The sequence below is a fragment of the Mustelus asterias genome, chromosome 11 (assembly GCF_964213995.1).
Source record: "Mustelus asterias chromosome 11, sMusAst1.hap1.1, whole genome shotgun sequence".
Lineage (NCBI taxonomy): Eukaryota > Metazoa > Chordata > Chondrichthyes > Carcharhiniformes > Triakidae > Mustelus > Mustelus asterias.
The window spans coordinates 80,872,060-80,885,138 of record NC_135811.1 but is presented as its reverse complement, the minus strand read 5'-3'; the positions used below and the strand labels follow the sequence as shown (position 1 = coordinate 80,885,138).

Below are 13,079 nucleotides of genomic sequence, written 5' to 3'. Positions count from 1 at the left end.
AAATGCATTTTATCCTCTTCAAGCGAACTCCCGTTCTGGAAAATTTCTGCAAGACTTCTAGATTGGTCAGTTGTTCCTCTTCTGAATGCCCCATGACAAAGGCCTCATCTAAGCATACTGCTACCATGGATAGCCCTTGAAGGGTGTTCTCCATAACGTTTGGAAGATGGCACACGTTGACAAGACACCAAAGGGCAAATGAGTATACTCGTAGAGTCCCTTGTGTGTGTTGAACATCACATATTTGCAGGACCCGTCCAATTCAAGCTGAAGATAGGTGCAGCTCATATCCAATTTGGGGAACATCTTGCTGCCTGTTAACCTAGCGCACAAATCTTTGATTCGGGCATAGGGTATCTACTGAGTTTGGAGACCCAATTAACTGTTAGTTCATAGTAGATTAATTGATTTTTTGGGCTTAAGAACAGGAACTACAGGCACAGCCCATTGTGCAAATGGGCCTTATTCTATCCCAAGCTTCCAAGATGCCCGAGTTCAGTTTCCACCTTCTCCAGCATGGAGCAAGGGACTGGTCTTAGTCTTGCTCTGAAATACCTAGGTGTAGCATTGGGGACAACATAGATCTTGATCTTGGCTCCTTTTGTTTTCCCAGGCTCTCTTGAAAAACTCAGGGTATCTACTAATAACTTTGTACAGTACTCCCTGCCTAGCCTGAAGATCTTTAATCAGTTGAGCCAATCTCTCCCCACAAGGCTTGGTCCGTGCCCCCGTACAACGAGTGGGGGATGAACTGATTGCCACCTCTAAATTACTGGGGCCATTGTGGTGCCTTTTATTTGTAAAGGCTCCTTTGTCTAGGTGGTTCGTCTGGCCTTCGTATATCTTCCAACCTCAGGAGTTGGATGCCCGATTGGAGATGCTTACAAGTCTGTTCTCCGATAATGGAGACTGCAGCTCCTGCATCTAGTTCCATCTCTACTTGTAATTCTATCATTATTGGGGCAACTTTCATTGTAATAATACAATTCAGTTGTAGTGGAAGAGGGGATATCTGCATGGCCTCGACATTCTTCCTAGGCAGTACACGTTTTGCCTGTTCCGGAAACTTCACAGTGGCTGTGTCCTTTGACTATGCTTGCAATAATCCATCATCTGGCAACTGTACCTTTCTGGAGTATGTTCTCTAATACTCTTGGGGTCATCACTGCTTTCCATAACTGGTGGTGACATTAGGGTTCCTATATCAAAAGGGCTTATTTACATAAGACCTTATTTACATAAGACCTTATTTACATAAGACCTTATTTACATAAGCATGCTGCATTGAGGAATAATTACACAAGGTCCTTCCTCCTAATTGGAGGACGTTGCTGCCCGATGCCCCTTGTAGTTCCTGAGCCTCTTTTCTGTGTTCTCAAATGACAAGACTTCTGTTGGGTAGTTAGGTCATTTAGCCACATACCAATCTGTCTTGCAACATTTCATTAAGAGACGGTCCAATTTGCAATATTCAGCTAATTTCCGCAACCTAGCCAAGAACAAAGTGACAGATTCCCCAAGAGTTCTCCCAGCAACGTTGAAGTGACATCTTTGGAAAATAGGGCTTCAGGGAATAATATTTTTTCCACCAGGCCTGCTAGCTCATTAAAAGTTTTGAGTCGGGACATCCAGATAGGTCAGACTTCTTAACACACTGGAAATTGGGGCCCTGCATGCTGTTAAAAATATCACTTGGGGATTTTCTTCTCCTTCAATGCTGTTAGCACAGAAGTAGTAATGCATGTGCTCAGTATATTGAGTCCAATTTTTCCCACTGGTATCATAGGGTTTGAGTTTCCCAAAAAGAGGCATGATGGCCTTTTCTTACTGAAGATTCTTGACCTATGGGGATGTCCAGAGAGAAAGATGGAGTAATAAAAAAAACTTATCTCTGTCAATTCAGCCAAACTCCAGTTTCCCGTCACCAACACCCTTAATTGTGCATCAAAGGAAAGGGCCAAGCCTGCGGCTTACAGGCAGGAAGTCTTCACCATGGGACCTACAACAACAGTCCAGGTAAAGTAAAAACCCCAGCTGACCACATCCCGTTAAACAAGCCTCCGGTTGCTCAATAAGGCAGTTCGTACTCCACGAAGTCCACGGGGAGATCTATTGATGATCTGGCGGTCTTCGTGGCCATAACAACAACCATTTGTACGTTATACCACTTTCCCAGCTGATCGGCAGCCTTGAAGATTAAGCCCCATGATCCTCCCAGCAGGCTCCTCTCTTCTTGCTACACCAGGACGAGTCTGCCAATATCCTTTGACAGCCGCAAACCAGCTTCCAGCAGAAAGACACCCTCCAGGGACGTCTTATTCTTTAAATCTTCACAAATCCCATCTCTTTGGGCAAAGAACCAGTTCAGATTAGCATACTGCATGGTGGTTGAGCCAAAAATATTTTCCTTTGCTTTTCACAGCAGGAGCTGTTTCTTTTCTCCATCTCCAGGTTTCTGGGTCTAGAACCAAAAGGGAAAAGGCTGGAAAATCTCAGCAGATCTGGCAGCATCTGTAAGGAGAGAAAAGGAGCTGATGTTTCGAGTCCAGATGACCCTTTGTCAAAGCTCTTTTCTCTCCTTACAGATGCTGCCAGATCTGCTGAGATTTTTCGGCGTTCCCTCTTTTGGTTTCAGATTCCAGCATCCGCAGTAAATTTGCTTTTATTCTGTGTCTAGAAGATTAGCTATTCTTCTTTTCTTTCAAAGTGGGAAAGTAGCAGTTGATTTGCTATAGGTTTTGGCTGGGCCTCTTACCCCAAATCAACAAAATTGCCTGAACCTGTCTCTGGGCAGAGTTTAGTATTAAATACTGTCCCCCTCTTCAGGACACTATTCCCAAAGAAGTCCAAAGATGTGCAGGTTAGGTGGATTGGCCATGATCAACATGTGGGGTTATGGGCATAGGCTGGGGGATTGTACCTTGGTAGGACGCTTAGGTAGGAGGGTTGGTGTAAACTTGATGGGCCGAATGGCCTCTTTTGCACTGTAGGGATTCTATGATTCACCTTAAGGTCACAAAGTTGCACATCCATAACAAAAGACTCAGAAACACCATCTCATCAATTAGTATCAGTACTTATTGCATTTGGGAGGCTAATGTACAAAATTTTGGCTTTATTCTATGCATTCTTTCAGAGTTCTGCCTACCACAAATTCAGAATATAAACAGAGAAATTATAACCATTGCAAAACAGTAATCCCATTTTGGGTTTAAATGAAATATGATAAAGCAAGCAGAGTAAAGTTTCAGTAGTTTTTTTTGCAGATTTCAGGTGGCACCTGGCAATGACTGTAAGCAGATGTGATGTCTGATAAAATGACGAAACTAGTTCCTGGGAGTACTTGTGGCCCCATTTGTATTGCTGTGAAACTGATACTACATTGATTACAATGCCTCTCCTTAACTTCTCAATAAAGTCCCCTAGTTGTGCAATTTGCCACAACATATTTTGGCATACCGTCCCTCTAGGGAACCAATTTTATATCGATTTGAATCTGATTCCACCAGAATAACTTAGGAATCTGAAGACAGTGGCCTCTTCCACATGCTACTCTTTTTCTACCAGGTTGTATCTGGAACAGCATAAACATAGCTAGCACTCAGCCAAACCTCCAACTTAATGTCAGGAACACAAGTAATGAACATTGACATTCTGCTTCAAAAATGCTTTTGATAGAATTCTAGTAATTGAACTTGATACAAATACTTGAAACTCCTGGCTGGTCTTCACAATGACTAAGGTCATCCAAAACTCTGCTGCCTGTGTCTTAAATGCAAGTCCCACTCCCTGCTCATCCCTTTGCCCATTAACGTATATTGGCTTCCAGTAAAGCAACGTCTCTGATTTTAAATTCACCTCCTCGCTTTCAAATCCCTCCATGATCTTTCCCCTCCCTATTTCTGTAATCTCCTCTAACCCCACGATCCTCTGGGATACCTACCCGCCTCTAACTCTGGCCTCCTGTGCATTGCCAATCATAACTGCTCCACCAATGGTGGTCATGTCTTCAGTTGGCTAGACACTTAGCTCTGCAACTCCCTCTCTATGCCTCTCCACCTCTCTTTCCTTGTTTTTGACACTTACTCTTTGACCGTGCTTTTGGTCATCTGGCCTAATATCTCCTTATGTGGCTCGATAGCATACTCTGATTTGTAATAATCCTGTGAAGAATCTTGGGAGATTTCATTGTCTTAAAGATGCTATATGCATGTTGTAACTACATAGAATTCTATCCTTTGTGCATGCGCTCTTAAAAGTCGTGATATCAATTTTGTAACTGGCAATGATACCTTGATACTTAATACCGTGCACCCAACAACCAATCTGGCCAATTTTGAGAGACATAAATTCTTGTAATAGGCATTATTGGTCGTCACCCAAAAACTTTCATTAACTGCTGAAATGTATATTTTCCACAACCCCAAGATGTTATTGCTGCTTTGCAATAGTTACATTTGTTTCTGGGTTGCTCTATGATGGAAGGCTGAGTAAATTGGATCTATACTCCTTGGAGTTTAGACAAATGAGAGGTGACCTCATGAAAACATACAAGGTACTCAAGAGGCTCAACAGAGTAGACTTAGAGATTGTTTCTCCTGGTGGGAAATCTAGAGCTTAGCGGCACAGTCTCAGGATAAGGGGTTGATCATTTAGGACCACGCCGAGGAGAGATTCAAAGGACTATTAATCTCTGGAATTCTCCATCCCAGAGGGTTGTGGATGCTCCAAAAATTGAAGCTGAGACAGACACATTTGTTGTCTCAGAAAATCAGAGAATATAGGGAACAGGCAGGAAAGTGGTTTCAATCGTATTGACTGGTGGAGCAGGTTTAATGGGCCACGTGGTTTACTCACAATCCTATTTCTTATATGCACTGTTCATCTCATCATTCACAAACTCCAAGCTCTCCTTCCACACACCCCCACAAATACTATTGAATGTTTTTGTGTGGGAGGGAAAAATGAGAACATTTGTCCAAAAAGTACCACAGAGGCTCTCAACAGCAGGTTTCAAACCAAGTCGCAAAATGCAATAGGCAGTGTTGATATTTTAAACAAAAGGCTTACAGGCTTTTGACATCAACTGAAATACTGTAATAATGCAAGTTATAAAGGTCTGAGGGCCAACAGGTGCTTCAGTTATGAAACTTACTTTATATTTTTGGGTAATTGTACTGGAGGGATAGCATATAGCATTTGTTGTCTCAGAAAATCAGAGAATATGCGGAACAAGCAGGAAAGTGGAGTCATCAGCCTCGATCGTATTGACTGGTGGAGCAGGTTTAATGGGCCACGTGGTTTACTCACAATCCTATTTCTTATATGCACTGTTCATCTTATCATTCACAAACTCCAAGCTTTCCTTCCACACACCCCCACAAAAAGACAGATTTTAAAAGAATATGTGCATAGCATTTACTGGTTTTGTCAGAAAAGTTGCTATCCTATTCAAAAACTGGAATTGCAGGAATCGAAAGTCTTAGAAAGGTGGTCAAACAGCATCTTTAAAGGAAAAAAATAATTAAACGTTTTGGGAAGAATTGAAGCATTAACCTTTTCACTCAGATGTAGAATTGCCTGCCAATGTCCTTTCCCACTCCTATACTGTTACCTCTAATCTCCTCCAATTATCCATCCTTGGTCCCCTCCTATATGCCATTCCTTCAGTGCAAATATCCAAAAATATAGCAACAAGTTTCACATGCATGCTTACAATGCCCAATTTAACTTCACCACCAGCCTTTTTAACTCTGCCATTGCCTCCAAGTTGTTAGAATGCTTGCCTGGCATCCACTTCTGGACAATTACGAATTTCCTCCAACTAAATATTGGGAAGAATGTTGTGTTCCTGCCACAATCTCTGTTCCCCAACTACCAATTCAATCCCTCTCTTGGGAAACTGTCCGGGGCCGAATCAGTCTGTTCATACAATAAGCAAAATGCTGCAGATGCTGGAGTCTGAAACAAGAACAAAGAATGCTGAAAAACTCAGCAGGTCTGGCAGAATCCATAGGGAGAGAAAACAGAGTCACTCGAAACGTTAACTCTGTTTTCTTTCCTTAGGGATGCTGCCAGACTGTTCATGTACTTGGTGTCATATTTGACCATGCAATAAACTTGTGACTACGTATTTGTGCCATTTCAAAGAATGCCTATTTCCAACTCTGTAACGTAGCTCGACTCCACCCCTGCCTCAGCTCATCTGCCACTGATACCAGCATCCATGCCCTTGCCTCCCACAGTACAAAGATGTGCAGGCTAGATGGATTGGCCATAGTAAATGCACAGGGTTATGGGGATAGGGCTGGGTAAGATGTGCTTTCAAAGAGTTGGTGCAGTCACCATGGGCCAATCGCCTCCTCCTGCACTTTAGAGATTCTATGGTTACATGCTCATGGTGAGTCTCCCATGTTCTACACTCTGTAAACATCCTAACTCACATGTTGTCCCGTTTATCCATCAGGCCCGAACTCACTAACCTACTCTGGCTCTCAATTAAGCAATAGCTCAATTTTAAAATTCTCTTTTATGTTTTAAATTCCTTCCACAGCCTTCCCCCTCAGTCTGTAATCTCCTCTAGCTCTGCAACCCTCTGGCTATCTGTGTACCTCTAACTCCAGCCTCTTTCTTGAGCATTACTCTCCACCCCCGTGGCTGCCAAGCCTTAAGCTCCGAAATTCCTTCTCCAAGACCCTCCAATTTTCTTTTGCCCTTTTTGACACTCTCTGAAATATACTGGCTAACTCTTTCACCAAGTTTTTGATCATCTGCCAAATATCTCAATATCAAATTTTGTTTGATAACGCTCCTGTGAAATATTTTGGAGCCAGTTTATGACGTTAAAAATGCTATACAAATACAAGTTGTTGTTTCAGGTGTGGAGTAAACTCCTCTGTCAGCATTTGTAATTTATGTTCTTTGTTAACAAGGAGCTTTTAAGACGTTCTTAGCACAAAGCTCATCTACAGAGGAGCATTTCAAATTTTGAACTATTAGCAATGTTTTGTTACCACAAGGAGTTTCATACTATATCTATTTTGAGTCTGAAAACCACCAATTAGTATATTACAGATTTTGTTCATCTAAACTTGGATACATGGAGGGTGCACTTTGAATTATATATTCAGGTCAAATTGGTGGTTGGCTGGTTCCAAGTTTAATACTGGTAATGGCAGGAGGAGCAATTAAAGAACGTATTCATAGAATCCCTACAGTGCAGATGGAGGTCATTCAGCCCACGGAGCTTGCCCAGTATCTTGAGTGGGTTTCCTGCAGGTGCTCCAGTTTCCTCCCACAGTTCAAAGATGTGTAGGTTAGATGGATTAGCCTTGGTAAACGTGTGGGGTTAAAGGGTTAGGACCCGAGTAAGATACTCAGTCAGAGAGTTGGTGCAGACTTGATGGTCTGAATGGCCTCTTCTGCACTGCAGGGATTCTATGATGATGTTGGTAAACACAAGCGTCAAAATCAAAATTTTTGGAGTGGGGAGAATGTTCCCCAAGCAGGGTTGCCAACAGTGATAAAATGTATTCCTGGAGGTCTCATCACACGACTTGTGATCCAGACCGCCCCCCCTCTCCCGACCGACCCACCCCCCTCCTCTCCCCCTCCCCTCCCTCTCCCCACCCTCCCCCCCCCTCCAGACCCTCCCCTCCACCCCCCCTCCCGACCCTCCCCCCCGACCCCCCCCTCCTCCCGACCCTCCCCCCCCGACCCCCCCCCTTTCCTCCCGACCCTCCCCTCCCGACCCTCCCCATCCCCTCCCCCCCTGACCCGACCCCCCCTCCCGACCCTCCCCCCTCTCTCCCGACCCGACCCGACCCTCCCCCCCCCTCTCCCGACCCGACCCTCCCCCCCCCCCCTCCCGACCCTCCCCCTCCTCTCCCGACCCGACCCTCCCCCCCCTCTCCCGACCCTCCCCCCCCTCTCCCGACCCGACCCTCCCCCCCCCTCACCCGACCCGACCCTCCCCCCCCCTCACCCGACCCGACCCTCCCCCCCCCCTCACCCGACCCGACCCTCCCCCCCCTCACCCGACCCGACCCTCCCCCCCCCTCTCCCGACCCTCCCCCCCCCTCTCCCGACCCGACCCTCCCCCCCCCCTCTCCCGACCCGACCCTCCCCCCCCCCCTCTCCCGACCCGACCCTCCCCCCCCCTCTCCCGACCCGACCCTCCCCCCCCCCTCTCCCGACCCGACCCTCCCCCCCCCCCGACCCTCCCCCCCCCTCCCCCGACCCTCCCCCCCCCCTCCCCCGACCCTCCCCCCCCCCTCCCCCGACCCTCCCCCCCCCCCGACCCTCCCCCCCCCCTCCCCCGACCCTCCCCCCCCCCCCCCCCTCCCCCGACCCTCCCCCCCCCCTCCCGACCCTCCCCCCCCCCCTCCCGACCCTCCCCCCCCTCTCCCGACCCGACCCTCCCCCCCCCTCTCCCGACCCGACCCTCCCCCCCCCCGACCCTCCCCCCCCCCTCTCCCGACCCTCCCCCCCCTCTCCCGACCCTCCCCCCCCCTCCCGACCCTCCCCCCCCCCTCCCGACCCTCCCCCCCCCCCTCCCGACCCTCCCCCCCCTCTCCCGACCCTCCCCCCCCCTCTCCCGACCCGACCCTCCCCCCCCCTCTCCCGACCCGACCCTCCCCCCCCCTCTCCCGACCCGACCCTCCCCCCCCTCTCCCGACCCGACCCCCCCTCTCCCGACCCTCCCCCCCCCCTCTCCCGACCCGACCCTCCCCCCCCCCCCTCCCGACCCGACCCTCCCCCCCCCCCCTCCCGACCCGACCCTCCCCCCCCCCCCTCCCGACCCGACCCTCCCCCCCCCCCTCTCCCGACCCTCCCCCCCCCCCCTCTCCCGACCCTCCCCCCCCCCCCTCTCCCGACCCTCCCCCCCCCCCCTCTCCCGACCCTCCCCCCCCCCCCTCTCCCGACCCTCCCCCCCCCCCCTCTCCCGACCCTCCCCCCCCCCCTCTCCCGACCCGACCCTCCCCCTCTCCCGACCCGACCCTCCCCCCCCCCCTCTCCCGACCCGACCCTCCCCCCCCCCCTCTCCTGACCCGACCCTCCCCCCCCCCTCTCCCGACCCGACCCTCCCCCCCCCCTCTCCCGACCCTCCCCCCCCCCTCTCCCGACCCGACCCTCCCCCCCCCTCTCCCGACCCTCCCCCCCCCCTCTCCCGACCCTCCCCCCCCCCTCTCCCGACCCTCCCCCCCCCTCTCCCGACCCGACCCTCCCCCCCCCCCTCTCCCGACCCGACCCTCCCCCCCCCCCCCTCTCCCGACCCGACCCTCCCCCCCCCTCTCCCGACCCGACCCGACCCTCCCCCCCCCTCTCCCGACCCGACCCTCCCCCCCCCTCTCCCGACCCGACCCTCCCCCCCCCTCTCCCGACCCGACCCTCCCCCCCCCTCTCCCGACCCGACCCTCCCCTCCCCTCTCCCGACCCGACCCTCCCCTCCCGAACCCAACGCCAGATATCCCAGGAAGACAGACAGATGTTGAAGCAGACACTGCACTCCGAGTGAGCAGCTCCAGATGTGTTAACTGGAGCCCTGGGGGCAGCAGCACTGAGGAGCTTCCATTTGAACTCTCAATTGTAAAGAGCAAACGAACCAAATATAAAACTTGAGGCAAAGCGCTCCCCCCGCCCTCCTTCCCCCTCCTCAGGAATTAACGGCCATTTCCAGCTGGGGAAAAGCGGCTCCAATCCGCTGAAGACATTTAAAAATTTGAATTCAAACGGCCGCTTACCCGAACCGGGAACAAAATGCCCGGGGTCGCCGTTTCCAGAGCGGAGCTGCCGTGCCCACCTCTCTCTCTCTCGCTGCCGGTGTTGAGGGTCTACCTCAGCTCCCCGGCCACCCCCTCTCTCTCTTTCTCTTTGTCTTTTCGGCTTCAGAGATTTTCAAACCCGACTTGGCGTTAGCGCCAAAGAGCCGCAGCTACGGCGGCCGCGCAGGCTCGAGATGGGGGGGCGGGGTGGGCGGGGCGAATGAGGTGGTGTACGGGGGTGGGCGGGGCGAATGAGGTGGTGTACGGGGGTGGGCGGGGCGAATGAGGTGGTGTACGGGGGTGGGCGGGGCGAATGAGGTGATATACGGGGTGGGCGGGGCGAATGAGGTGATGTACGGGGGTGGGCGGGGCGAATGAGGAGATGTACGGGGGTGGGCGGGGCGTACGGGGGTGGGCGGGGCGAATGGGGGTGGGTGAGGCGAACGGGAGTAGGCGGGGCGAATGGGGTGACGAACGGGAGTGGGCGGGGCGAATGGGGATGGGTGAGATTGTTGTCAGCTCAGGCTCGATGGGCCGAATGGCCTCCTTCTGCACTGTCGGGATTATATTTGAATGGGGATGGGCCGGGCGAGGTTGCTGCTCGGGCTCACGGCAAAAGGGGACCTGGGCGCATGGGTCAGGAGTGACCTGGGCCGAGGGTGGAGCAAACTCTGGCGCCAGATGCCGCTCAGGATGAAGGAGAAAGGGGGCGGGGCGTCGTTGGCTCGCTGCCGGCGGATCGTCAGGCACGTCCCTGGGCAACTGCAGCTCTGTGAGGACCCGACCCAGTTCTCACACACAAGATGGCGGCGCCCAGCGGAGAGGCAGCGGGGTTCGGAGTGTGGCTCAGCAAGCGGCTGAAGGAGCTGGAGATCGACGAGGATGTTTACGGTTCTTACATCAACGGAATCTTACGGGAAGAAGAAAACGAGGAGGAAAAATCTGAGGCTCTCCAGGCCATTTTATCCGCATTTATGGTGAGCACGGCACTGAAACCATGGCGGTGGGGATTCAGCCTGAGTGTCACCCTCACTCTCTAATGTTATATACACTTTCTCCAGTTTATAATGATCCCGTTTTCTGTTATATATCTCCATCCCACCCGTGTAAATGTCGGGCAACGCATGTGTTTATCTGTTTGGAGTTAGGGTAATTTGAAACGTTTGTTGTAATTCAATATGGTGTGGCTATTTCTGTTACACCAGACTGTAAATTTAGCCACCTTCCATCAAGTAACTCTGTCAGGCATGTTTGTATCAGAATAGTACTTGCGAAAGAAATATATTTCTAGACACTAAATGGGGTATGTAGAGTGCGCTGGAGTGAAGCATTGAGATAGAGGTTCAGTCAAGATCACATTGAATGGCAGAGCAGGCTCAATGGGCAGAATGGTCCATTCTTCTATATAAAAGGATTTCAAAATACTCTATCATCACTCGCTGAATCTATTGATGTGTAATTTTATTTTACTACTTTGACCTCATTCCATTATGCTAGTGACTATTAAATTCACTTCCTGGCTCCATGCCAGATTATTTTGTTAATGGCTCCCCATCTCGGATCCTTTCTCGGGGAACAATCACCCCACGCAAAAATAAACACCAGAAATTTCTCTACTCTTGCAAACTATTACAAAAAAAATAACAGCACCGGAACATGCCCTTCGGCCCTCCAAGCCTGCACTGACCATGCTGCCCGACTTAATTAAAAACCCCTACCCTTCCAGGGACCATATCCCTCTATTCCCATCTCATTCATGTATTCATGAAGATGCCCCTTAAAAGTCACTACCGTATCCGCTTCCACTACCTCCCCTGGCAACGAGTTCCAGGCACCCACCACTCTGTGTAAAAAATCTGCCTCGTACATCTCTTTTAAAACTTGCCCCTTGCACCTTAAACCTATGCCCCCTAGTAATTGACTCTTCCACCCTTGGAAAAAGCTTCTGACTATCCACTCTGTCCATGCCTCTCATAATCTTGTAGACTTCTATCAGGTCTCCCCTCAATCTCCGTCGCTCCAGTGAGAACAAACAAAGTTTCTCCAACCTCTCCTCATAGCTAAAGCCCTCCATACCAGGCAACATCCTGATAAATCTTTTCTGTACCCTCTCCAAAGCTTCCACATCCTTCTGGTAGTGTGGTGACCAGAATTGAGCACTATATTCCAAGTGCGGCCTCACTAAGATTCTATAAAGCGTCAACATGACTTGCCAATTTTTAAACTCAATACCCCGGCCGATGAAGGCAAGCATGCCGTATGCCTCCTTGACTGCCTTCTCCACCTGCATTGCCACTTTCAGTGACCTGTGTACCTGCACACCCAGATCCCTTTGTCTATCAATACTCCCTGTGGGTTCTGCCATTTACTGTATATTTCCTATCTGTATTAGCCCTTCCAAAATGCATTACCTCACATATTTGTCCGGATTAAACTCCAACTGCCATCTCTCTGCCCAAGTCTCCAACTGATCTATATTAATCTCAATTTATTTTGTAAATTGAGTTTGTGTCTTTATATGCCCTGTTTGTGAACTGAAATCCCATTCACCTGACGGAGCAGTGAGCGCTCCGAAAGCTAGTGGCTTTTGCTACCAAATAAACCTGTTGGACTTTAACCGGGTGTTGTGAGACTTCTTACTGTGTTTACCCCAGTCCAACGCTGGCTTCTCCACATCTCATCTTTCCTGCAATTGATTGCTTGAATCTGGCTTTATTCCCTGTCGCAGCAACAAAACAGTGTCCCAAGGGGCATCCTGTGGGTTGACACATTGTAACATCTCCAGCAATTGCTTCTCACTCCTGAACTGTCACCTCTGGAATCTCTAATGTGAATGTTACTGGAGCTGCACTCATGCAGACAGATGGAGAATATTTCCATCACACTTCTTATTAGTGCTTTGTACGTGGTGGAGATGCTTCAGAAAGTCAAGAGATGAACCAGCCATCACAGGATACGCAGCCCATGACCTGCTTTAGTAGTTGCAGCATTAATGTAGCTGGTGAAAATCTGGCTAATGATGCCTCCACCTCTTAAACCCCCCCCACCCACAAGTGGTGGACTTGATGGTAATGCATATCAAGAACTGCTGTGCTATTCAGTGTTGATGATCATTCCCTGGCGCTTGTGTGATGTAAATGCTACTTGGCCACCTGCCTGCAGTAAAAATCTTGCTGCACGTAGATATCGATTACTTTATTTTGAGGAATTGCAAACTGAAATGTGTACTGGAATTATCAGTGAATAGCTCCATGTCTGAACCTACAATAGATGCAGGCTTTATTGGTGAAACAACTGAAAATGGGCCTAAGATGC

General features: G+C 50.2%; 2 protein-coding genes across 3 annotated transcripts in view; one reads left to right on the top strand and one right to left on the bottom strand.

Annotated features, from left to right (window-relative positions):
- LOC144500956 (uncharacterized) overlaps positions 1 to 9,932 on the bottom strand; it is a 35,351-nt gene extending 25,419 nt beyond the window's left edge. Inside the window, exon 1 of the mRNA XM_078224453.1 lies at positions 9,744 to 9,932. The gene's annotated coding sequence lies outside the window, so the exon portion shown is untranslated. The remainder of the gene's footprint in view (positions 1 to 9,743) is intronic.
- A 315-nt stretch (positions 9,933 to 10,247) lies between these two features.
- The window catches only part of ccdc43 (coiled-coil domain containing 43), a 38,900-nt gene continuing 36,068 nt past the window's right edge, over positions 10,248 to 13,079 (top strand). Inside the window, exon 1 of one of the 2 annotated variants that reach the window (XM_078223839.1) lies at positions 10,248 to 10,741. In XM_078223839.1, coding sequence (XP_078079965.1) covers positions 10,568 to 10,741 — 174 coding nt within the window. In that variant the 5' untranslated portion in view covers positions 10,248 to 10,567. The remainder of the gene's footprint in view (positions 10,742 to 13,079) is intronic. The other variant, XR_013498996.1, reaches the window with a different exon arrangement.